This window comes from Ranitomeya imitator, chromosome 8 (genome assembly GCF_032444005.1).
Source record: "Ranitomeya imitator isolate aRanImi1 chromosome 8, aRanImi1.pri, whole genome shotgun sequence".
NCBI lineage: Eukaryota > Metazoa > Chordata > Amphibia > Anura > Dendrobatidae > Ranitomeya > Ranitomeya imitator.
In genome coordinates this window covers 16,218,205-16,242,165 of record NC_091289.1, presented here as the reverse complement: position 1 = coordinate 16,242,165, position 23,961 = coordinate 16,218,205, and the positions used below count along the sequence as shown (strand labels likewise).

At 45.9% G+C, this 23,961-nt stretch overlaps 1 protein-coding gene across 1 annotated transcript; it reads left to right on the top strand.

Moving 5' to 3' along the window:
- The first annotated feature begins 383 nt into the window (after positions 1 to 383).
- On the top strand, positions 384 to 16,166 carry ARPC4 (actin related protein 2/3 complex subunit 4). The gene is made up of 6 exons (XM_069736413.1): positions 384 to 470; positions 9,647 to 9,765; positions 12,370 to 12,481; positions 12,678 to 12,773; positions 13,755 to 13,925; positions 15,217 to 16,166. The coding sequence occupies exons 1-6, from the start codon at positions 468 to 470 to the stop codon at positions 15,220 to 15,222; spliced, it is 507 nt and encodes a 168-aa protein (XP_069592514.1). The 5' UTR covers positions 384 to 467; the 3' UTR covers positions 15,223 to 16,166.
- Positions 16,167 to 23,961: the final 7,795 nt, after the last annotated feature.

The following is a 23,961-nucleotide window of genomic DNA, read 5'->3' as shown; positions in this document are numbered from 1 at the left end:
CGTGCATTTAATAAAACATTTCCTATACAATTAAATGTAAATATATGGTGAAATTATGAAAAGTGGTCAGTTTTTGTCCGTTTAGGAAAATGATCACCCCTATTTGTTCACGATGGTTTCCTCTTCATGCATTCCATATGTCCTAATATGGTGAGAAGCTCTAAAGGCGCAACCATTCTCTCTTCAGAGGGTGGTACGGTCTAATATGTATCTGTCATTCCGAAACTGATCGTAGAACTTAATGTAAACTATGAGGGTGGTAACATGTGACAGGGGCAGGGGGAGACGTGCTCGCGGGCAGGGTGGGATCTGTATACGTTTGTGTAACGTGAAACCAGTATCTCGTCTTTTACACCCCCTGTTTTAATAATGGTTTGGCCGGATGGCTGACTGTCTCTCAGAGGGGGGAAGCGACCGACTGCGCAGGTGCAGAGCTGTCACTTCCGCTATCGGGAGATACCGGAGCGATGGTGAGTGAGTCGGGGAGGTTCCCCGGGAGGTCACCGGCCGGGATGTGTGGACGGTGGTTACACGGCGGGGAGGAGCCGGTCACGGTTCGGCCACTGTCGGGGACTGGGAGCGGCTCTGGGGAGGGTGAAGCAACCGGTGGAGGGCGGAGGCCGCCCGGGAATGTGCACAGGTCCGCGCCGGAGCCTGCCCCGTGTTATCTCTGGGGAGTGCGGCGCCCTCTGCAGGTGTCCCCCAGCATTGCACAATACTAGGAGGCGGCTCTCCTGGTTATATGGCGCCGGTCACACCATGCGATTCTCTGCACCCCCATAGACCGCAGTGCAGGAGGGTCTTACCATTGGCCTCTATGGAGCAGTGTAAGGGGGGAATCTGCGAATCATAAGGGTTTCATATAGACTACAGGGCACATAATGGGGTCCTGGTGGACGGAGCTGCAGTCTCTGGGGGGCAGCAGTAATGGCGGGCTCAGCTGCTGCAGAACTTCATATGGGAACACAAGACCCTTCTGGAGATCGATGGTGGTCTCGGTTATATCCTAGAAGTTAGAAATGTGTTTGTTTTTTAGTTTCAGGAAAAACCTTGTTTCCTATTTGCAAAAGAAACAAACTGCTTTACTCGCCGTCCCCGTGTCCGGTGCGGAGTCTCTGCCGCTGCTCCTGGTGTCTGTGGGGGGTGCGTCACCTCGGGCTGAGCTCACTGACTGGCTGCAGGGGTGGCGTCACCTCGGGCAGAGCCGCTGAGCTCACTGACTGGCTGCAGGGGTGGCGTCACCTCGGGCAGAGCTGCTGAGCTCACTGACTGGCTGCAGGGGTACGGGCAGATCCGCTGAGCTCACTGACTGGCTGCAGGGGTGGCGTCACCTCGGGCAGAGCTGCTGAGCTCGCTGACTGGCTGCAGGGGTGGCGTCACCTCGGGCAGATCCGCTGAGCTCACTGACTGGCTGCAGGGGTGGCGTCACCTCGGGCAGAGCCGCTGAGCTCACTGACTGGCTGCAGGGGTACCGTCACCTCGGGCAGAGCCGCTGACCTCACTGACTGGCTGCAGGGGTACCGTCACCTCGGGCAGAGCCGCTGACCTCACTGACTGGCTGCAGGGGTGGCGTCACCTCGGGCAGAGCTGCTGAGCTCACTGACTGGCTGCAGGGGTGGCGTCACCTCAGGCAGATCCGCTGAGCTCACTGACTGGCTGCAGGGGTGGCGTCACCTCGGGCAGAGCCGCTGACCTCACTGACTGGCTGCAGGGGTACCGTCACCTCGGGCAGAGCCGCTGACCTCACTGACTGGCTGCAGGGGTGGCGTCACCTCGGGCAGAGCTGCTGAGCTCGCTGACTGGCTGCAGGGGTGGCGTCACCTCGGGCTGAGCTCGCTGACTGGCTGCAGGGGTACCGTCACCTCGGGCAGAGCTCACTGACTGGCTGCAGGGGTACCGTCACCTCGGGCAGAGCCGCTGACCTCACTGACTGGCTGCAGGGCTCCCGTCACCTCGGGCAGAGCTCACTGACTGGCTGCAGGGGTACCGTCACCTCGGGCAGAGCTGCTGAGCTCACTGGTTGTCTGCAGCGCTGTTGACATGGTGTAAACGTTGCAGACAATAACACACCAGTAGCAGCGGTGGACCCCAGGAACGTGAGTATATATATATATATATATATATAGCCTAGAATACTACTTCCTGCAATTTGTGCCAACTTCCGTGGCTTTGTCCGGAGCTAATGTGCGGAGCTAATGTGCGGAGCTAATGTCCGGAGATAAGTGACGTCAACAGTGTCTGATTGGTTGCCGCCTGCTGCGAGCGACCAATCAGAAACGTGCCGTACTGTGACACACTCCGCCCGCCATTTTGGTGTGATTTTTGAATTTTTACCTCACAGCAAGTTTCTACTGCGTGGAGGCGGCCCAGTGACGTTGCTCTTCAAGCTCCTGCCGAATTTCGTCAAAAAAATGATAATACCATTTACCAAAACTATATATATTTAGTTGTGAAGTGGTTCAGTGACATTTTCACACCAATTTTGAACTTTTGTTTGGTGTTTTCTCCATATACTGCCTATTATTTTTGTTCTTTCTTACTATTATTTATTAATTGTATTATTCTTACATTTGAATAAATAAAGTATATATGGATTCTAGACTCCCGATTCTTTAGAATCGGGCTGCCATCTAGTCTAATATAATCCTGTTTGGCCTGATAAAGCTGAGACAGAGCTCGGACCCTCAGTGATCTGCAAGTTAGGGGGTAGGGGATGTCTTACTGATCGCTGGGGTCCGGGCACTGTACTCGTCGGCAGCCTCGTACACAAGGAATGGCGCTGAGGACCAACATGTTCATCTACGCTGCACACAAGCCTGGGCTGTGCAGACCCCAGCGATCAGCACGGTGTCCTACGGATAGTCACCCATCCCGTGTGTCCTACGGATAGTCACCCATCCCGTGTGTCCTACGGATAGTCACCCATCCCGTGTGTCCTACGGATAGTCACCCATCCCGTGTGTCCTACGGATAGTCACCCATCCCGTGTGTCCTACGGATAGTCACCCATCCCGTGTGTCCTACGGATAGTCACCCATCCCGTGTGTCCTACGGATAGTCACCCATCCCGTGTGTCCTACGGATAGTCACCCATCCCGTGTGTCCTACGGATAGTCACCCATCCCGTGTGTCCTACGGATAGTCACCCATCCCGTGTGTCCTACGGATAGTCACCCATCCCGTGTGTCCTACGGATAGTCACCCATCCCGTGTGTCCTACGGATAGTCACCCATCCCGTGTGTCCTACGGATAGTCACCCATCCCGTGTGTCCTACGGATAGTCACCCATCCCGTGTGTCCTACGGATAGTCACCCATCCCGTGTGTCCTACGGATAGTCACCCATCCCGTGTGTCCTACGGATAGTCACCCATCCCGTGTGTCCTACGGATAGTCACCCATCCCGTGTGTCCTACGGATAGTCACCCATCCCGTGTGTCCTACGGATAGTCACCCATCCCGTGTGTCCTACGGATAGTCACCCATCCCGTGTGTCCTACGGATAGTCACCCATCCCGTGTGTCCTACGGATAGTCACCCATCCCGTGTGTCCTACGGATAGTCACCCATCCCGTGTGTCCTACGGATAGTCACCCATCCCGTGTGTCCTACGGATAGTCACCCATCCCGTGTGTCCTACGGATAGTCACCCATCCCGTGTGTCCTACGGATAGTCACCCATCCCGTGTGTCCTACGGATAGTCACCCATCCCGTGTGTCCTACGGATAGTCACCCATCCCGTGTGTCCTACGGATAGTCACCCATCCCGTGTGTCCTACGGATAGTCACCCATCCCGTGTGTCCTACGGATAGTCACCCATCCCGTGTGTCCTACGGATAGTCACCCATCCCGTGTGTCCTACGGATAGTCACCCATCCCGTGTGTCCTACGGATAGTCACCCATCCCGTGTGTCCTACGGATAGTCACCCATCCCGTGTGTCCTACGGATAGTCACCCATCCCGTGTGTCCTACGGATAGTCACCCATCCCGTGTGTCCTACGGATAGTCACCCATCCCGTGTGTCCTACGGATAGTCACCCATCCCGTGTGTCCTACGGATAGTCACCCATCCCGTGTGTCCTACGGATAGTCACCCATCCCGTGTGTCCTACGGATAGTCACCCATCCCGTGTGTCCTACGGATAGTCACCCATCCCGTGTGTCCTACGGATAGTCACCCATCCCGTGTGTCCTACGGATAGTCACCCATCCCGTGTGTCCTACGGATAGTCACCCATCCCGTGTGTCCTACGGATAGTCACCCATCCCGTGTGTCCTACGGATAGTCACCCATCCCGTGTGTCCTACGGATAGTCACCCATCCCGTGTGTCCTACGGATAGTCACCCATCCCGTGTGTCCTACGGATAGTCACCCATCCCGTGTGTCCTACGGATAGTCACCCATCCCGTGTGTCCTACGGATAGTCACCCATCCCGTGTGTCCTACGGATAGTCACCCATCCCGTGTGTCCTACGGATAGTCACCCATCCCGTGTGTCCTACGGATAGTCACCCATCCCGTGTGTCCTACGGATAGTCACCCATCCCGTGTGTCCTACGGATAGTCACCCATCCCGTGTGTCCTCTAGTGCGGCCGGATTCCTTTTACTCCCAGTGTGCGCCGCCATCACTCATGATCTGCACACAGAACAGGTAGCGCAATCCTCTGGTGATGTCGGGCAAGGAATTGTAGTTTTGAGGTCTTAAAACGTTTTTGGGGCACTTTGAAAGTAGAAGTGATGCCCTTTCCATCCATCTCTTGTCTCTAAGTCTGAGGGCAGATCTCGCACTTGTTTGCATCCAGAGGGAGAAATCTGACGCAGACTAATGTTTCCCGTTGCTGAAAGTTGGTACAAGTGTAGACAATGCCCTGCACATTGCAACAAAGTATCTGGGTCAGGAGGCCTCTGCGCTGGGTCCTCTGCACTACTCATCTGTTTGGTTTGTTGACACTTGATACATTGTCTAGACACCATATTTTAGTGTTAATAATCTTCTACTATAGATGCAAACATGCTTCTATTCACTGACCGCAAGCATGTAGCCTCAAAATGGCAATAAATGAGGAAGAAAGGTTGCATAAAGCTTGCGACAGTCCTGCATGCTGCAAAATCTCTCTTGTACTTGCAGTAAAAATGTGAAATTATCCTCAAATGGGTATTCTGGCCTTATAAAGGGAGGGTATATTGAAGTGATGGGTGGGCTCCGACTTCTGGGACCCCACTGATCCTGAGAATGAAGGGAGCTTAGCGCCGCAGCGCCTTATTCTGGCCGTGCTGGGAATTGCAGCAGGTCCCCTCACATGAACGAGGCTATGCTGCCGTTCACCTGTCCGGGAGGCGGGTGGTCCCACCCATCACCCATCCTGGCAATATACCAACCCGACTGAGATGTGACTGATCCCGTGGATTATTGATGGCGCAGCTTCCTCATGTGTCACCAATCAGTCACATCGTCAGTTGTAGTCCTTAAAGGCATTGTATCAGCGTATAAGGTTGATTTAAAGGGATAGATGGGAATACTATCTATTCGATATGTGACAATCTGATCTCTAGGACCTCCTACAATCGTGTAATTAAAAAGGTGCTAGGTCCCTTACTATGTGCTCTGCTGCCCCTGTACAGCCAGGTGGTCAGGAGCGCTGCTCTGGAGGGAAAGCTTAGGCACGGCGATAAATTAGCTCTGTGGCCCTTTTATTTTCAAGGTTGGGGGTTAGTCATAAAGTGATAATTTTGCTAGTTGGGAATATTCTTTTATAGGGATATTGCTTATGTAGCACCAGCAAAAAATTTTTTAAGGGGAACTGGAGACGCCCTCCCGTTCTCCTTGGTAATGCACATCCTGAAGTCCTGTTGCTTTCCTGCACGCTCGGCCTCTGCTCCATATTCTGGGGAGGTGTCTGTGGGTTTGCGGCAGATGGTATTCCTGCTGTGTCCGGGCTTGTCACATGCCCGGGAGCAAAACTTTGGAAGTTTATCTTCGTCAGCGCACGTGGGGTTTGGTTTGTGAATTCCTCTGTCACCCTCTCGCTCGCCCCCAGCTGATTTGTACGGTTGCGTTCGCCTCAGTTGTGGTTTAGGTGTTGCTCGCCTTTAGCTTCTTTGGTCCTGGAATTGAAGTGCTGCGTCATTTCCTGTGCTCCAGTCACACCAAGAGCAGCATTCTGAATTCTGATCTCCTTGCTGGGTTGTCCTGCATACAGCCCAGTCTGAGGACCACGCTCATCTTCTCCTTACCAGACGGTCATCGGCTTGATCTGTGGACATTTTTTATTTATTTTTTTCCCTTTTTTTCCATTTTGTAACACATGGAAATAAATTGAAAGAAGAAAAAAAATCTCATTCCAGCTGGAATAATTGCGCTCCAGAAATAGACGCGCGCGGTCACATCGCTGCTGCACCGTGCAGTCGATTTTCTGGGAAGATGCCTCTGTGCCGCCATATAATGATCTCTGCAGGGAACTATTACAGGAGCCTTAAACCGATTATTTTTTTTTCCTTCTTTGTACATTAAGGCAGCTAAATGCAAGCTATTGTTCTCTGTTATCAGCTATGTTCTGTTTTCCAGGGGTGGCTGATAACGCTCCTGCACTTTATAATCTGCTGATTTGGATTTGTGCTTCATCTGATTATCACACACAAAATACTAGAGGGAAGCATTCTCCAAATTACGTATTTTCCAGCTGTTGCAAAACTACTACTCCCAGCATGCTATTGCCGCTGTGGGCTGTCAGTGCATGCTGAGAGTTGTAGTTTGGTTGGCAACTCAACTTTATATTTTAGTGGCCCGAGTGACGTCCATTGGTTCCCAGTGAGAATATGGAGTGGATTTTGAAGTAGAGAACAACTCACAACTTCCGTCTGCTAGGGCATGCTGGGAGTTGTAGTTTTACAACAAATGACCGTTTGCTTTCCATTTTGGGGGCTTCATCGACCACCCCCTGGATCCAGGCTGACGAAAGTAGTGATAATGTGTAATAGATATTGGTAGTGATAATCCACTTTTCCGGGGGGGCACTGAGACCACCTGGCTCCTGGGATTAGATAGTTACTGACTGTGCTGCCTTGTAACGATTCTCCTGCCTCCTCTGACGTCACATCAACAGCCGCTTCTTCTGACGTGAAGCCACAGGTAGGAGAGGTCCATCATGGAGAAGCCCTCGCAGGGCAGCACAGGTAGTTAGCAACTACTTGCCAATAAATGCTCAGCCCCATAGGCAAAAAAAAAAACCTTCTGGATAGCCCCTTTAACCTTAGAGCATGGACCAGGAGGCCAACTCTGCCACAATTATTGATTCTGCACTGTGCATAGGCAGAAAGCTGCCAATCAGTATTGTAGGTTCAGTATTCAGATATCAAATCAGTGATTGCATCAAAGCTGCAGCAAGCAGCACAGTAAGTGATATCTCACTGGAATCAGGGTCTCTGCCTCTACATCATGCTGCTCTCAGGAGTAGGAAAAACATGGTGGCGCATTCGGTTCTAAGGAAGCGATCAGATGATCACCACTTCCAGCGACCGGCAGATGTATCCGGGTTAAACACGGAATTCTGTTGTGGGGGGGGGGGTCCCTTCCATGGTGGTGGTCTGTTTGGTAAATCTGCCTAATTACAGAAAGCTGTGGGGTTGCGGATGGATCACTACATGGCCGCACAGATTTTGTTCGGAGTGATTAGTGCCGCCATATCTTCTCTTCTATATAACTGCAGGTTGCCCCAGACGTTCAGTCCTTTAGGGTTAGGAATACAGGAGCTTCTCACAAAATATATCAAAAAGTGAATTTACTTCAGTTTTTCAATACAAAAAGTGAAACTCCTATACTATATAGTCATTACACACAGTGATCTATTTACGTATAAATTACAGTAACTTTTTGGTGGTATTCTAATTTAGTGAGCAGCACCTGTGTGTGTGATCGTAGGGATCAGCAGAGCAGCACCTGTGTGTGTGATCGTAGGGATCAGCAGAGCAGCACCTGTGTGTGATCGTAGGGATCAGCAGAGCAGCACCTGTGTGTGATCGTAGGGATCAGCAGAGCAGCACCTGTGTGTGATCATAGGGATCAGCAGAGCAGCACCTGTGTGTGTGATCGTAGAGATCAGCAGAGCAGCACCTGTGTGTGTGATCGTAGGGATCAGCAGAGCAGCACCTGTATGTGTGATCGTAGGGATCAGCAGAGCAGCACCTGTGTGTGTGATCGTAGGGATCAGCAGAGCAGCACCTGTATGTGTGATCGTAGGGATCAGCAGAGCAGCACCTCTGTGATCGTAGGGATCAGCAGAGCAGCACCTGTGTGTGATCGTAGGGATCAGCAGAGCAGCACCTGTGTGTGATCGTAGGGATCAGCAGAGCAGCACCTGTGTGTGATCATAGGGATCAGCAGAGCAGCACCTGTGTGTGATCATAGGGATCAGCAGAGCAGCACCTTTATGTGTGATCGTAGGGATCAGCAGAGCAGCACCTGTGTGTGTGATCGTAGGGATCAGCAGAGCAGCACCTGTGTGTGATCATAGGGATCAGCAGAGCAGCACCTGTATGTGTGATCGTAGGGATCAGCAGAGCAGCACCTGTGTGTGTGATCGTAGGGATCAGCAGAGCAGCACCTGTGTGTGTGATCGTAGGGATCAGCAGAGCAGCACCTGTATGTGTGATCGTAGGGATCAGCAGAGCAGCACCTCTGTGATCGTAGGGATCAGCAGAGCAGCACCTGTGTGTGATCGTAGGGATCAGCAGAGCAGCACCTGTGTGTGATCATAGGGATCAGCAGAGCAGCACCTGTGTGATCGTAGGGATCAGCAGAGCAGCACCTGTATGTGTGATCGTAGGGATCAGCAGAGCAGCACCTGTGTGTGTGATCGTAGGGATCAGCAGAGCAGCACCTGTGTGTGATCGTAGGGATCAGCAGAGCAGCACCTGTGTGTGTGTGATCGTAGGGATCAGCAGAGCAGCACCTGTGTGTGTGATCGTAGGGATCAGCAGAGCAGCACCTGTGTGTGTGATCGTAGGGATCAGCAGAGCAGCACCTGTGTGTGTGTGATCGTAGGGATCAGCAGAGCAGCACCTGTGTGTGTGTGATCGTAGGGATCAGCAGAGCAGCACCTGTGTGTGTGTGATCGTAGGGATCAGCAGAGCAGCACCTGTGTGTGTGATAGTAGGGATCAGCAGAGCAGCACCTGTGTGTGATCGTAGGGATCAGCAGAGCAGCACCTGTGTGTGTGATCGTAGGGATCAGCAGAGCAGCACCTGTGTGTGTGATCGTAGGGATCAGCAGAGCAGCACCTGTGTGTGTGATCGTAGGGATCAGCAGACACTGCGATCCCTCCAGCACCGACAATGTAGGCTTGAGCCGCTAATAATTAACCACCTCTGATTGTGCCTCGTTTTCCTGCCAGAAAGTTAATGGATCTGTTGACTTGTGAGATTCCCGGCCGGGCGTGTCCCGCGGGTGTAGGGTAACTCCCATCATCTGAGAAGATAATGCTGCTATTATGTGATTCTCAGGATGGCGTCACATCTTTAGTTTTCATTGTGCAGATGACGAAATCTGATGTTATTTAGTGACCGTGCCACTTCCTTTTCTGAGCGACTACCATTTCAGCAGACGTGGCCTCCGTAGACTCATGATGTTCCTTCTCTTCCCAGTCTGCCACACTTCGCCCGTACCTCAACACGGTCCGCGCCACCTTACAGGCGGCGATGTGTCTGGAAAACTTCTCCTCGCAGGTGGTGGAAAGACATAACAAACCCGAAGTGGAAGTCAGGTAAGAAACGGCAACACCGGCCGCACCTACGGATAGTAAAGTCTACCAGGGTTTATAGATGGATTTTCATATGCCTGATCTTTTTGTTATTAGTAGACGAGCCATCACCAAATACAGTAACTACAGTGGGATGTGAAAGTTTGGGCACCCCTGGTCAAAAACACTGTTGTTGTGAACCGTTAAGCGAGTTGAAGATGAAACGATCTCTAAAAGGCCTAGAGTTGAAGATGACACATTTCCTTTTGTATTTTAGGCAAAAAAATATATATTTTCATCTTTTATCCTTTAAAAATTACAAAAAGGAAAATCGGCCGATGCAAACGTTTCGGCACCCTGCGTGGTTAGTACCTAGTAGCGCCCCCTTTTTCAAGTTTCACAGCTTGTAAACGCTTTTTGTAGCCAGACAAGAGTCTTCTTGTTTGAGGGATTTTCATCCATTTTTCCTTGGAGAATTCTTTCAGTTCTGTGAGATTCGTGGGGCGTCTTCCATCCTCTGCTATTTTGAGGTCTAGACACAGATTTTCAATGATGATCAGATCAGGGGACTGTGAGGGCCATTGTAAAACCTTCAGCCTGCGCCTTTTGACGTCGTCATTTGTGGATTTTGACGTGTCTTTAGGATCATTATCCATTAGTAGAAGCCATCCCCTCCCTTTTTTCACCTTCGGCTTTTTTACAGATGGTGTTATGTTTGCATCAAGAATTTGTTGAAATTTAATTGAATCCATTCTTCCCTCTACCCGTGAAATGTTCTCCGTGTCATTGGCTGCAAAACAGCCCCAAAGCATGATTGATCCACCCCCATGATTAATGGTGGGCGACATGTTCTGTTCCTGAAATTCTGTGCCCTTTTTTTTTTCTCCACACGTACCTTTGTGGCCAGAGTTATAGTTTATCCTCATTGGTCCACAGGACTTGTTTCCGGAATGCATCAGGCTTATTTAGATGTTCTTTTGCATACGTCTGATGCTGAATTTAATGGTGAGGATGCAGGAGAGGTTTTCTTCTGATGACTCTTCCATGAAAACCATATTTGTGCAGGTGTCTCTGAACAGGAGAACAGTGTTCTACAACTCCAGACTCTGCTAAATGTTTCTGAAGGTCTTTTGCAATCAAGCAGGGGTTCTGATTTTCCTCTAGCAATCCTATGAGCAGCTCTCACTGAAACTTTGCTTGGTCTTCCGGACTTTATCTTGACCTCCACTGTTCCTGTAACTACCATTTCTTAATTGCATTTAGAACTAAGGAAACGGCAACTTGAAAACGCTTTGCTGTCTTCTTATAGCCTTCTGCTTTGTGGGCCTCCATCATTTTCATTATGAGTGCTAGACAGCTGCTTAGAAGAATCCATGGCTGCTATTTTTTTGGCACGAGGTTGGAGGAGGCTGGGTTTTTATAAAGCTGGAAATTTGCATCATCTGGCCTTTCCTACGATGATCATGAACAAGTCATCACCCTAACGGGGTAATCTTGGTCAAAGTTCTCTGAGCACATAAATCTCCAAGAGTGCCCAAACTTTTGCATTAGCCCATCATAAATGTCATTTTTTACATTTTAAAAGTTTACAGAAACAGTTCTGTAACTTCTAAAATGTAAAAAATGACATATTTATTTATTTTGGTTAAAATGCAAAAGGAAATGTGTCATCTTTAACTTTAGGCCTTTTAGAGATCACTTTATCTTCAACTGGCTTAACTGTTCACAATAACAGTAATAATAATAGTAAATTTACCAGGGGTGCCTAAACTTTTACATGCCACTGCATAGGGACAGTTATACCGGCATTTTAATACGTTGATCCCCAGTGATTAAGAACAAGCATCCTAATGAGCGCTCGTTAGGCCAATTAGTGTCTTAAGTAAAGCTGCAAATTTTATTAAATTTTTTATTAAAGAAATAAATAAGCCGATGTTCTGTGAGTTTCACAAACGCTGCGGATTTACTACAATTCTTACCCAAAAAATTAGCACTGTGTGTGAACGCCGAATACAAGGTTCTTATTTTTTTAAATTGAATGACTTAATGTGGGGGTCCAGTTTGGGAGACCGAGCGCAGAGACCCTCTGTTTTGGAGGCCCATCAGAACATGACTAAGGCCCATTGATCTCAGTGGGCGCCCCCCGCAGTCACACGGCGGAGGACCCTCCGTACAGTTCGTGCCTCCTCTTTCTGTCGGGCGAGGCACCTGGCGTGACGCGTCCGCTAATGACTGTAATTGCCATGTAATAAATCACTGCCGCTCCTCCTACACATTTGTTTCTGAAAAGAACCCAAATGTTCTCGGAACAGATGACGGCTTGTTGCCACGGAAACGGCGACGTGAAGAATAGGGAATTTTTGGAGATTTTTAAAGGGGAAGTGCCTAAGAGGAAAATTACCCCTAGATTGAGGGAAGCCATAGAAGATGAGGGTTGAATGTCGTTCAGTCTTTCCCCGCACGGCAGCGCACAGCCGTCCAGGTGTATTCATGTGAATGGGGCCCAGTGCAGCTCCCCTGCACCTTTGTGACCGAGCGCTGCTCTGCAGGAAGAGACTGACAGGCCGCAGCGTTACGCCAGCAGCGCACTTCCTCCCCCGTGCTTAGGATCTCCATATTCTTTTGCAGGAGTAGTAAAGAGCTGCTCTTACAGCCGGTGGTCATCAGCAGGAACGAGAAGGAGAAGGTGTTGATCGAGGGATCTATTAACTCCGTGCGTGTCAGCATCGCAGTCAAACAGGTCAGTTGCCGGACAGGTAGTCGGCTCTTCAACTACAACTCCCAGCGTGGTTGGGGAGAGGCAGATTTCCAGCGACACCGGTGACCGTTATAACTACTATGCGGCTACCACGTAACTCTGATGGGCTAATTCCTGAACCTTCCTGCTCATTAATCAGAAACACACTGGTAACAAAAGTTTCCTTCTTTCTTTTTAGGCCGATGAAATTGAAAAGATTTTATGTCACAAATTCATGCGCTTCATGATGATGAGAGCGGAAAATTTCTTTATCCTGCGCAGAAAGCCAGTAGAGGTGAGTGATAATCGGCCGGATCGTAGCGGGATCTCGTGATCGGTCGTACGGGACAGTGGTACGTGTTACTAGTCATGGCATCGGTGAGACGGACGTGAAACTCTGTCCAAGCACGGACCTCAGTGTACGAACCGTCCACGGGTCCCCCGACCTGAACGAGACCGCTTCAGTGGCATGTATGGGGCTGTAGCGTTCAGGTCAGGAGACCCGCGGATGGTCTGAAGGGGCTGTAGTGTTCGGGTTAGGAGACCTGCGCACGGCCCGAAGGGGCTGTAGCGTCCTGGTCAGGAGACCCGCGCACGGCCCGAAGGGGCTGTAGCGACCTGGTCAGGAGACCCGCTCACGGTCCGAAGGGGCTGTAGCGTCCTGGTCAGGAGACCCGCTCACGGTCCGAAGGGGCTGTAGCGTCCTGGTCAGGAGACCCGCTCACGGTCCGAAGGGGCTGTAGCGTCCTGGTCAGGAGACCCGCTCACGGTCCGAAGGGGCTGTAGCGTTCGGGTCAGGAGACCCGCTCACGGTCCGAAGGGGCTGTAGCGTCCTGGTCAGGAGACCCGCTCACGGTCCGAAGGGGCTGTAGCGTCCTGGTCAGGAGACCCACTCACGGTCCAAAGGGGCTGTAGCGTTCGGGTCAGGAGACCCGCGCACGGCCCGAAAAGGCTGTAGCGTTCGGGTCAGGAGACCCGCGCACGGCCCGAAGGGGCTGTAGCGTTCATCCATTGGGTATGTGATGGGTTATGGCTGGAGTACCCCTTTAGGTCTGGTGTGGTTCATGTTCCTGGATGCTGCTGCTCACATGTAAGATTTTCCGCCGTCATCGGTGTGAATCCAGGCTGTGCGGCTCCTGCCGGGTCCGATCCTTAATCGCTGCCTGATGCGTGGGAGTAATTGGCGTTGCCTTTAGCAGGAACGTGTATCGACACCCCTCTGATCTGCAGCTATGTTTGAAGATCTGTTCTTTTATCTTGTGCTTTTTGTTCCCAGGGCTACGACATCAGCTTCCTGATCACAAACTTCCACACGGAGCAAATGTACAAACACAAGCTGGTGGACTTTGTCATTCATTTTATGGAGGAGATCGACAAGGAGATCAGTGAAATGAAGCTGTCAGTCAACGCTAGAGCCCGTATCGTAGCCGAGGAATTCCTAAAAAATGTAAGGACACACGCCGCACAACACGTCAGGGTGGATTCCTGTACCGCAAGGTTACAGCCTCCCCCTGTATAAAAATGGCCTGATCTGATTGGCCGCTGAGACCCCAAAGATAAGGGGGGAGGTCTGTGTTCAGTTGAGGTGGTCTCGCCATGTGTAGTCACTTTCACATTGAACTTTAAAGTAGTTATAAAGCTCCCCGCACTTCCACATAAAAAGTGAGCAATGCTGATGACGTTACCTGTCAAGACACGACCGCGATCCCTGCAGATCATATATGGTGTGACCAGGCGTTGTGGGGTCAGATTATTGCCCCCTCATTGTCATTGCGGAAGTGAGCGGCGTCTGATAAGCCCTTTATTGGGACTTGGGTAAACCACTTCATCTACTAACAGTTGGAACTATCCAGAGAGGAGAATGGGGGACGCCTATATCGGTCACCCAGCAATTGTTCTCTACCTTAAAGGGGGTTTCCAGGCAAAATACACATTTCTGCAGGTGCCTGACTGTGCCTAATATGCTCGCTGTCAGGATTCGCCTCTGATTTTTCTGTTCAAGCCTGAATATCAGCTGACTGCTCCTAAGCAATTTATAGATTTCCAGATTTCCAATCACATGCCGAGTAGTTTCTCATACACTTCTCTCCAAAAAACAGGAAAAAATCAGGAAGTGTTGAAGGCTCGTCGCTGCTAGCATCCAAATTGCACGCAAGCGGTTACGTGACGACGGCTCAACAAGGCAATCAGAGCCAAATCCTGACAGTGTGATAAAGACGCTGCAGAAATTTGTTTTGCCGGAAAAACCCTTCTAAATCCAGATGGGTTCTAAGTATTGTGGATTTTACCTACAGATTTGTGCAGCTAAAATCCACGGTGATTACAGTAGCAGGCAGTTGGATGAGATTTTACATATCTTACACAACTGCTGCGGTACTTTTCCATATGGATATTGACCTGCGGTGCAGATATTCAGACCCGCAGCACGGCACCTTCTGTGTTTGGTTCGCATACTAGAAGAGTTGGGGCTTGTTTTTTATATCACAAACTGAATATTTTTTATTTTTTTAATACCAATTTTGCGTGCAGCCACCACTAGAGGGAGCCCAGGAGCTTGCTGTATACTGTGCGCTTTCTAAAATAGTCTGTATGCAGTGAGCTCCCTCTAGTGGTGACTGCAGCTCAGCAGCAATTAGGCAGATTGCCTTATCAGAACCGTCGTCCCGTGACCTGTCTGTACACCAAGTTCTGGTTCATATTCTGCCCTAACTATTGTCCCTTTTTTCTCTTTGTTGCAGTTTTAAAGAGCGGTTTTGGACAGCGGATGTGACTCCCTCGTTTTGCTCCTGGATCTCTGCATCACTGCCCAGCGTGGCGGGGAATAAAAGGGCGGAGGGAGGGGGCTTGCATTTAGGTGCAGAATTAAGGAAATGGTGAATGTCTGTCAGGTAGACCTCAGGGGGAAATGTACATGGCATGTACCTTCATTCCAAATTCCCCCACAGGATGGGACAGAATATTTTTTATTGTTATTTTGAGAGAAGATTTATGTGCTTGTCTGAACCTGTAATTTTTTTTTTTCTTTTTTTCCTTTTTTTATTATTGTTTTAGATTTCTTTTTTTTTTTTCTGCAGTTTCTATATAAAGGTCACTTTTAAAGTGATTTTCAATAAGTGCCCCAAACTGGAACCTTCAGTGGCACTGAAGGGGTTATTCTCGAGTGCATTACCGGCTCTCGCCCTCTTTCTTTCCATTCCTCTCTCTCCTAAATTTTTTTTCTTGTGGGGGAGGGGTGGAGCAAAGTTGACCAAGGATTTGAGGGCACAATATACCGCCTGGTGCGTGTATTGTAAGCTGCAGGCGTTCCTACTGCCCTACGACGAGCCTGTCAGCGAGACGTTTATGGTTGTGGACAACACCTACATATGGCAGCCATCCTATCCAGAGGTACTGTAAGGCTTGCCGTACTGGCCGGCCTCATCACAAGATCGTGAACCCGCAGCTTCAACACGTCAGGAAGCTTCTCGTCTAGATTTGCACTCCATATGGACTTATGCCAAACCACAAGGTTCATCTAATGACAGTGGAAATGAGTTTTAAGAGCACTTGTCTCCTCTCCCCACCACCTGCATCTTCAGAATTGGCAATCTTCAGAAAGTAAAAAAAAAATTCATATTCTGTATCTTCTGCTTTTTTTGCACTTAATGTAGATTTTTCTTATTCAAAAATAAAGCCTTTTTGTCCTGTCTACGCTTGTTTTGTTGTACATCATTATGTATGTAGCAAAATAGTAACTGCTGTAATACTGCCCTTAGTTACAAGAATATAACTACTATAATACTGCCCAATATGTACAAGAATTTTACTATAATACTGCTCCTATGTACAGGAATATAACTACTATAATACTGCCCCCTATGTACAAGAATATAACTACTATAATACTGCTCCCTATGTACAAGAATATAACTACTATAATACTGCCCCCTATGTACAAGAATATAACTACTATAATACTGCCCCTATGTACAAGAATATAACTACTATAATACTGCCCCCTATGTACAAGAATATAACTACTATAATACTGCTCCCTATGTACAAGAATATAACTACTATAATACTGCCCCTATATACAAGAATATAACTACTATAATACTGCTCCTATGTACAGGAATATAACTACTATAATACTGCCCCCTATGTACAAGAATATAACTACTATAATACTGCCCCTATGTACAGGAATATAACTACTATAATACTGCCCCCTATGTACAAGAATATAACTACTATAATACTGCCCCTATATACAAGAATATAACTACTATAATACTGCTCCTATGTACAGGAATATAACTACTATAATACTGCCCCCTATGTACAAGAATATAACTACTATAATACTGCTCCTATGTACAGGAATATAACTACTATAATACTGCCCCCTATGTACAAGAATATAACTACTATAATACTGCTCCCTATGTACAAGAATATAACTACTATAATACTGCCCCTATATACAAGAATATAACTACTATAATACTGCTCCTATGTACAGGAATATAACTACTATAATACTGCCCCCTATGTACAAGAATATAACTACTATAATACTGCCCCCTATGTACAAGAATATAACTGCTATAATACTGCCCCTATGTACAAAAATAAAACTACTATAATACTGCCCCTATGTACAAGAATATAACTACTATAATACTGCCCAATATGTACAAGAATATAACTACTATAATACTGCCCCTATGTACAAGAATATAACTACTATAATACTGCCCCTATGTACTAGAATACAACTACTATAATACTGCCTCCGATGTACAAGAATATAACTACTATAATACTGCCCCTATATACAAGAATATAATTACTATAATACTGCTATATACAAGAATATAACTACTATAATGCTGCCCTTATGTACAAGAATATAACTACTACTAGATGGTGGCCCGATTCTAACTCATCGGGTATTCTAGAATATGCATGCCCGCGTAGTATATTGCCCAGTCATGTAGTAGTATATAATACAGCCCACGTAATATATTGCACAGCCCACACAGTATATAGCAATGTGGGCACCATATCCCTGTTAAAAAAAAAAAAAAAAAAAAGAATTAAAATAAAAAATGGTTATATACTCCCCTTCAGTTGGCCCCCGGATCGAAGCGGTTACCGACGCTTCTCGCGCGCTTTGGTCTGAAGAGTGCATTGCGGTCTCATGAGATCGCAATGCATGGAGCGGTCACCGGGGCGTCGCGAGGAGCGGGAAAGGCCGGTTCCTGATCCGACGGACGGTGAGTGTATAACTATTTTTTATTTTTAACATTAGATATGTTTACTATTGATGCTGCATAGGCAGCATCAATAGTAAAAAGTTGGTCACACATTGTTAATAGCAGCGTTAATGGAGTGCATTACACCGTGGTCAATGCTGCCATTAACCCTGTGAGCGCTGACTGGAAGGGAGTACGGAGCGGGCACTGACTGTGGGGATGAAGGAGCGGCCATTTTTCTGCCGGACTATGCCTGTCGCTGATTGGTCATCGCTGTTTTGCCACGACCAATCAGCGACTTGGATTTCCATGACAGACAGAGGCCGCGACCAATGAATATCCGTGACAGAAAGACAGACGGAAGTGACCCTTAGACAATTATATAGTAGATAATACTGCCCCTATGTACAAGAATATAACTAATATAATACTGCCCCCATGTACAAGAATATAACTACTATAATACTGCCCCTATGTACAAGAATATAACTACTATAATACTGCCCCTATGTACAAGAATATAACTACTATAATACTGCCCCCATGTACAAGAATATAACTACTATAATACTGCCCCCATGTACAAGAATATAACTACTATAATACTGCTCCTATGTACAAGAATATAACTACTATAATACTGCCCCTATGTACAAGAATATAACTACTATAATACTGCCCCTATGTACAAGAATATAACTACTATAATACTGCCCCCTATGTACAAGAATATAACTACTATAATACTGCCCCTATATACAAGAATATAACTACTATAATACTGCTCCTATGTACAAGAATATACAGTTGTGGCCAAAAGTATTGACACCCCTGCAATTCTGTCAGATAATACTCAGTTTCTTCCTGAAAATTATTGCAATCACAAATTCTTTGGTATTATTATCTTCATTTAATTTGTCTTAAATGAAAAAAACACAAAAGAGAATGAAGCAAAAAGCAAAACATTGATCATTTCACACAAAACTCCAAAAATGGGCCAGACAAAAGTATTGGCACCCTCAGCCTAATACTTGGTTGCACAACCTTTAGCCAAAATAACTGCGACCAACCGCTTCCGGTAACCATCAATGAGTTTCTTACAATGCTCTGCTGGAATTTTAGACCATTCTTCTTTGGCAAACTGCTCCAGGTCCCTGATATTTGAAGGCGCCTTCTCCAAACTGCCATTTTTAGATCTCTCCACAGGTGTTCTATGGGATTCAGCTCTGGACTCATTGCTGCCACGTCAGAAGTCTCCAGTGCTTTCTCTCAAACCATTTTCTAGTGCTTTTTGAAGTGTTTTGGGTCATTGTCCTGCTGGAAGACCCATGACCTCTGAGGGAGTCCCAGCTTTCTCACACTGGGCCCTACATTATGCTGCAAAATTTGTTGGTAGTCTTCAGACTTCATAATGCCATGCACACGGTCAAGCAGTCCAGTGCCAGAGGCAGCAAAGCAACCCCAAAACATCAGGGAACCTCCGCCATGTTTGACTGTAGGGACCGTGTTCTTTTCTTTGAATGCCTCTTTTTTTTCTCCAGTAAACTCTGTCGATGTCTTTGCACAAAAAGCTCTACTTTTGTCTCATCTGACCAGAGAACATTCTTCCAAAACGTTTTAGGCTTTTTCAGGTACGTTTTGGCAAACTCCAGCCTGGCTTTTTTATGTCTCGGGGTAAGAAGTGGGGTCTTCCTGGGTCTCCTACCATACAGTCCCTTTTCATTTAGATGCCGACGGATAGTACGGGTTGACACTGTTGTACCCTCGGACTGCAGGGCAGCTTGAACTTGTTTGGATGTTAGTCGAGGTTCTTTATCCAACATCCGCACAATCTTGCATTGAAATCTCTCGTCAATTTTCCTTTTCCGTCCACATCTAGGGAGGTTAGCCACAGTGCCATGGGCTTTACACTTCTTGATGACACTGCGCACGGTAGACACAGGAACATTCAGGTCTCTGGAGATGGACTTGTAGCCTTGAGATTGCTCATGCTTCCTCACAATTTGGTTTCTCAAGTCCTCAGACAGTTCTTTGGTCTTGTTTCTTTTCTCCATGCTCAATGTGGTACACACAAGGACACAGGACAGAGGTTGAGTCAACTTTATTCCATGTCAACTGGCTGCAAGTGTGATTTAGTTATTGCCAACACCTGTTAGGTGCCACAGGTAAGTTACAGGGGCTGTTAATTACACAAATTAGAGAAGCATCACATGATTTTTCCAACAGTGCCAATACTTTTGTCCACCCCCTTTTTTATGCTTGGTGTGGAATTATATCCAATTTGGCTTTAGGACAATTCTTTTTGTGTTTTTTCATTTAAGACAAATTAAATGAAGATAATAATACCAAATAATTTGTGTTTGCAGTCATTTTCAGGAAGAAAATGAGTATTATCTGACAGAATTGCAGGGGTGTCAATACTTTTGGCCATGACTGTAGCTACTATAATACTGCCCCTATATACAACAATATAACTACAATAATACTGCTCCTATGTACAAGAATATAACTACTATAATACTGCCCCTATGTACAAGAATATAACTACTATAATACTGCTCCTATGTACAAGAATATAACTACTATAATTCTGCCCCCTATATACAAGAATATAACTACTATAATACTGCTCCTATGTACAGGAATATAACTACTATAATACTGCGCCTATGTACAGGAATATAACTACTATAATACTGCGCCTATGTACAGGAATATAGCTACTATAATACTGCTCCTATGTACAAGAATATAACTACTATAATACTGCTCTTATGTACAAGAACATAACTACTATAATACTGCCCCTATGTACAAGAACATAACTACTATAATACTGCCCCTATGTACAAGAACATAACTACTATAATACTGCTCCTATGTACAAGAATATAACTACTATCATACTGCCCTCTATGTACAAGAATATAACTACTATAATACTGCCCCTATGTACAAGAATATAACTACTATAATACTGCCCCTATGTACAAGAATATAACTACTATAGTACTGCTCCTATGTACGGGAATATAACTACTATAATACTGCTCCTATGTACAAGAATATAACTACTATAATACTGCTCCCTATGTACAAGAATATAACTAATATAATACTGCTCCTATGTACAGGAATATAACTACTATAATACTGCTCCTATGTACAAGAATATAACTACTATAATACTGCTCCTATGTACAAGAATATAACTACTATAATACTGCCCCTATGTACAAGAATATAACTACTATAATACTGCTCCTATGTACAAGAATATAACTACTATAATACTGCCCACTATGTACAAGAATATAACTACTATAATACTGCTCCTATGTAGAAGAATAGAACTACTATAATACTGCCCCTATGTACAAGAATAGAACTACTATAATACTGCCCCTATGTACAAGAATAGAACTACTATAATACTGCCCCTATGTACAAGAATATAACTACCATAATACTGCCACCTATGTACAAGAATAGAACTACCATAATACTGCCACCTATGTACAAGAATATAACTACCATAATACTGTCCCTATGTACAAGAATATAACTACTATAATCCTGTCCCTATGTACAAGAATATAAGTACTATAATACTGCCCCTATATACAAAAATATAACTACCATAATACTGCCACCTATGTACAAGAATATAACTACTATAATACTGCTCCCTATGTACAAGAATATAAGTACTATAATACTGCCCCTATATACAAGAATATAACTACCATAATACTGCCACCTATGTACAAGAATATAACTACTATAATACTGCTCCCTATGTACAAGAATATAACTACTATAATACTGCCCACTATGTACAAGAATATAACTACTATAATACTGCTCCTATGTAGAAGAATATAACTACTATAATACTGCCCCTATGTACAAGAATATAACTACTATAATCCTGTCCCTATGTACAAGAATATAACTACTATAATACTGCTCCTATGTAGAAGAATATAACTACTATAATACTACCCCTATGTAGAAGAATATAACTACTATAATCCTGTCCCTATGTACAAGAATATAACTACTATAATACTGCTCCTATGTACAATAATATAACTACCATAATACTGCTCCCTATGTACAAGAATATAACTACTATAATACTGCTCCTATGTACAAGAATATAACTACCATAATACTGCTCCCTATGTACAAGAATATAAGTACTATAATACTGCCCCTATGTACAAGAATATAACTACCATAATACTGCTCCCTATGTACAAGAATATAACTACCATAATACTGCCACCTATGTACAAGAATATAAGTACTATAATACTGCCCCTATGTACAAGAATATAACTACCATAATACTGCTCCCTATGTACAAGAATATAACTACCATAATACTGCCACCTATGTACAAGAATATAACTACTATAATACTGCTCCTATGTGCAAGAATAGAACTACTATAATACTGCTCATATGTACAAGAATATAACTACTATAATACTGCTCCCCTGCTATTTGCTGTTTCAGCGCACAGAATTGCTGCTGATTGTCAGTAATCACCGTTTTCATGAGGAAGTGGTTGTAAAAGTTTCACCACTATTTTCTATGACTTCTGCTGCTTGGAATTTCCTTCTGTGGATGAACTTAAAAAAAATTAAATACAGTAGAAATCCTCTGCAGTCAGGAGGTTTTATTTGATGTGGTGCAATAGACGTCCTATTGATGATGGGGGAGGTGAGATGTTTTGTGGACGGATATTTTGGAAATTCCAATGTCGGTTTTCTGGTTTATATAGAATAAATAATATGGACCTTGGTCACCAGATTTATAATGGCCCCGCTCCACTTTTTCTGACATATTCGTCTACTAAAAAAAAAAAAAAAGGCATTGTCCCTCCCAGAACAAAGTAATTTAACTCTTAACTAATATATTGTAAAATAATTTTTTTCTTTAACGGATGGCGACTATTGTGCTTCGGAATTGCGATCCCAATAAGTGATCCCCGCTAACGTTAGCCTATAGGGGTCACACAAAACAATAGTGTGAACATACGCCCCCTACAGGTGAACATCTACGGCCACTCTGATCTACCAGGATCGAAAAGTACTAAAATCACGGCCTAAAAGAAAACTTAGTATAGTTACCCATAGCAACCAATCACAGAGCAGCTTCTATTTTTCCAGAGTAGGGAAATAAATGAAAGCTGAGCTCTGATTGGTTGCTATGGGCAAGGTGAGTGCTCCTGTCGGTTACTATGTGAGGCCTAGTGAACCGCTTCCTCCTGTCTGCCTGAGACAAAATGACTCCAGAAAGAGGAACTGTCAGCAGGGCCTGATGCTGTGTGACCGCCATATGGGGGTGGGGTGCAGAGAGCGTGGCCCAATGTACAGTAATGTCCTTTAAGGCTGATTATTATTAGGCCGGGGCTTCACTGTGATTTACTACGTGCGATGGTGGCACAAGTATAAAAGGCGGGAACGCTAAAATCACTCTGAAGGTATAATAATAATTTTTCACCGAAGCGCCGGATATGTGACAATTAGGGGATTGCTGTAATGGGGGAGGGGGGATTTGTGCACCCTGTGACCAGCCGGAGCGGAAGAGCGACACAAATCCAGTGCTCTCCTGTAAGGCCACGGCGATGACGATGGTAACAGAGCACCAGAGAGTTTTGGAATTGGGCTGCAGGTCGCCAACACCGCCTGACCAGGATAGAACAGAAGCTAGCCCCATAAATGGTAGTCCCCAGAATAGCCAGAAGGTGGCAGCGCAGCATTGTACTAATACCAGGAAAAAAAAGTGTAAAGTTTTAGATACTGAACAGTGTTTCTTCCTAGAGGTACATCATTATTATTATTTATTATTATAGCGCCATTTATTCCATGGCGCTTTACATGTGAGGAGGGGTATACATAATAAAAACAAGTACAATAATCTTAAACAATACAAGTCATAACTGGTACAGGAGGAATGGGGACCCTGCCCGCGAGGGCTCACAGACTATTCACGTGCCACTAAGTCCCTCTGATGCTCCATGAGGGTGAAGGGATTTCGGCAAACCCCATCAAAGTGAATGGGATAGTCACTGAATAACAAATTTTGACCAGGGGTGCCCAGACTTTTACATACCACTGTATTTTATTCATGTTTTGCACATATACACTTTTTTTTTTTGCTTCTTCCGGTGGTTTTGTACAGGATTATTATTTGAGCTAAAAAGTCAATATATAAAATGACAGGATGTTG

Bases quoted from the DNA above. Each gene is read 5' to 3' on its own strand.
- ARPC4 (XM_069736413.1), top strand. The intron at 9,766-12,369 runs GTAAGAAACGGC...ATTCTTTTGCAG, and splicing joins AAACCCGAAGTGGAAGTCAG to GAGTAGTAAAGAGCTGCTCT. The intron at 12,482-12,677 runs GTCAGTTGCCGG...CTTTCTTTTTAG, and splicing joins TCAGCATCGCAGTCAAACAG to GCCGATGAAATTGAAAAGAT.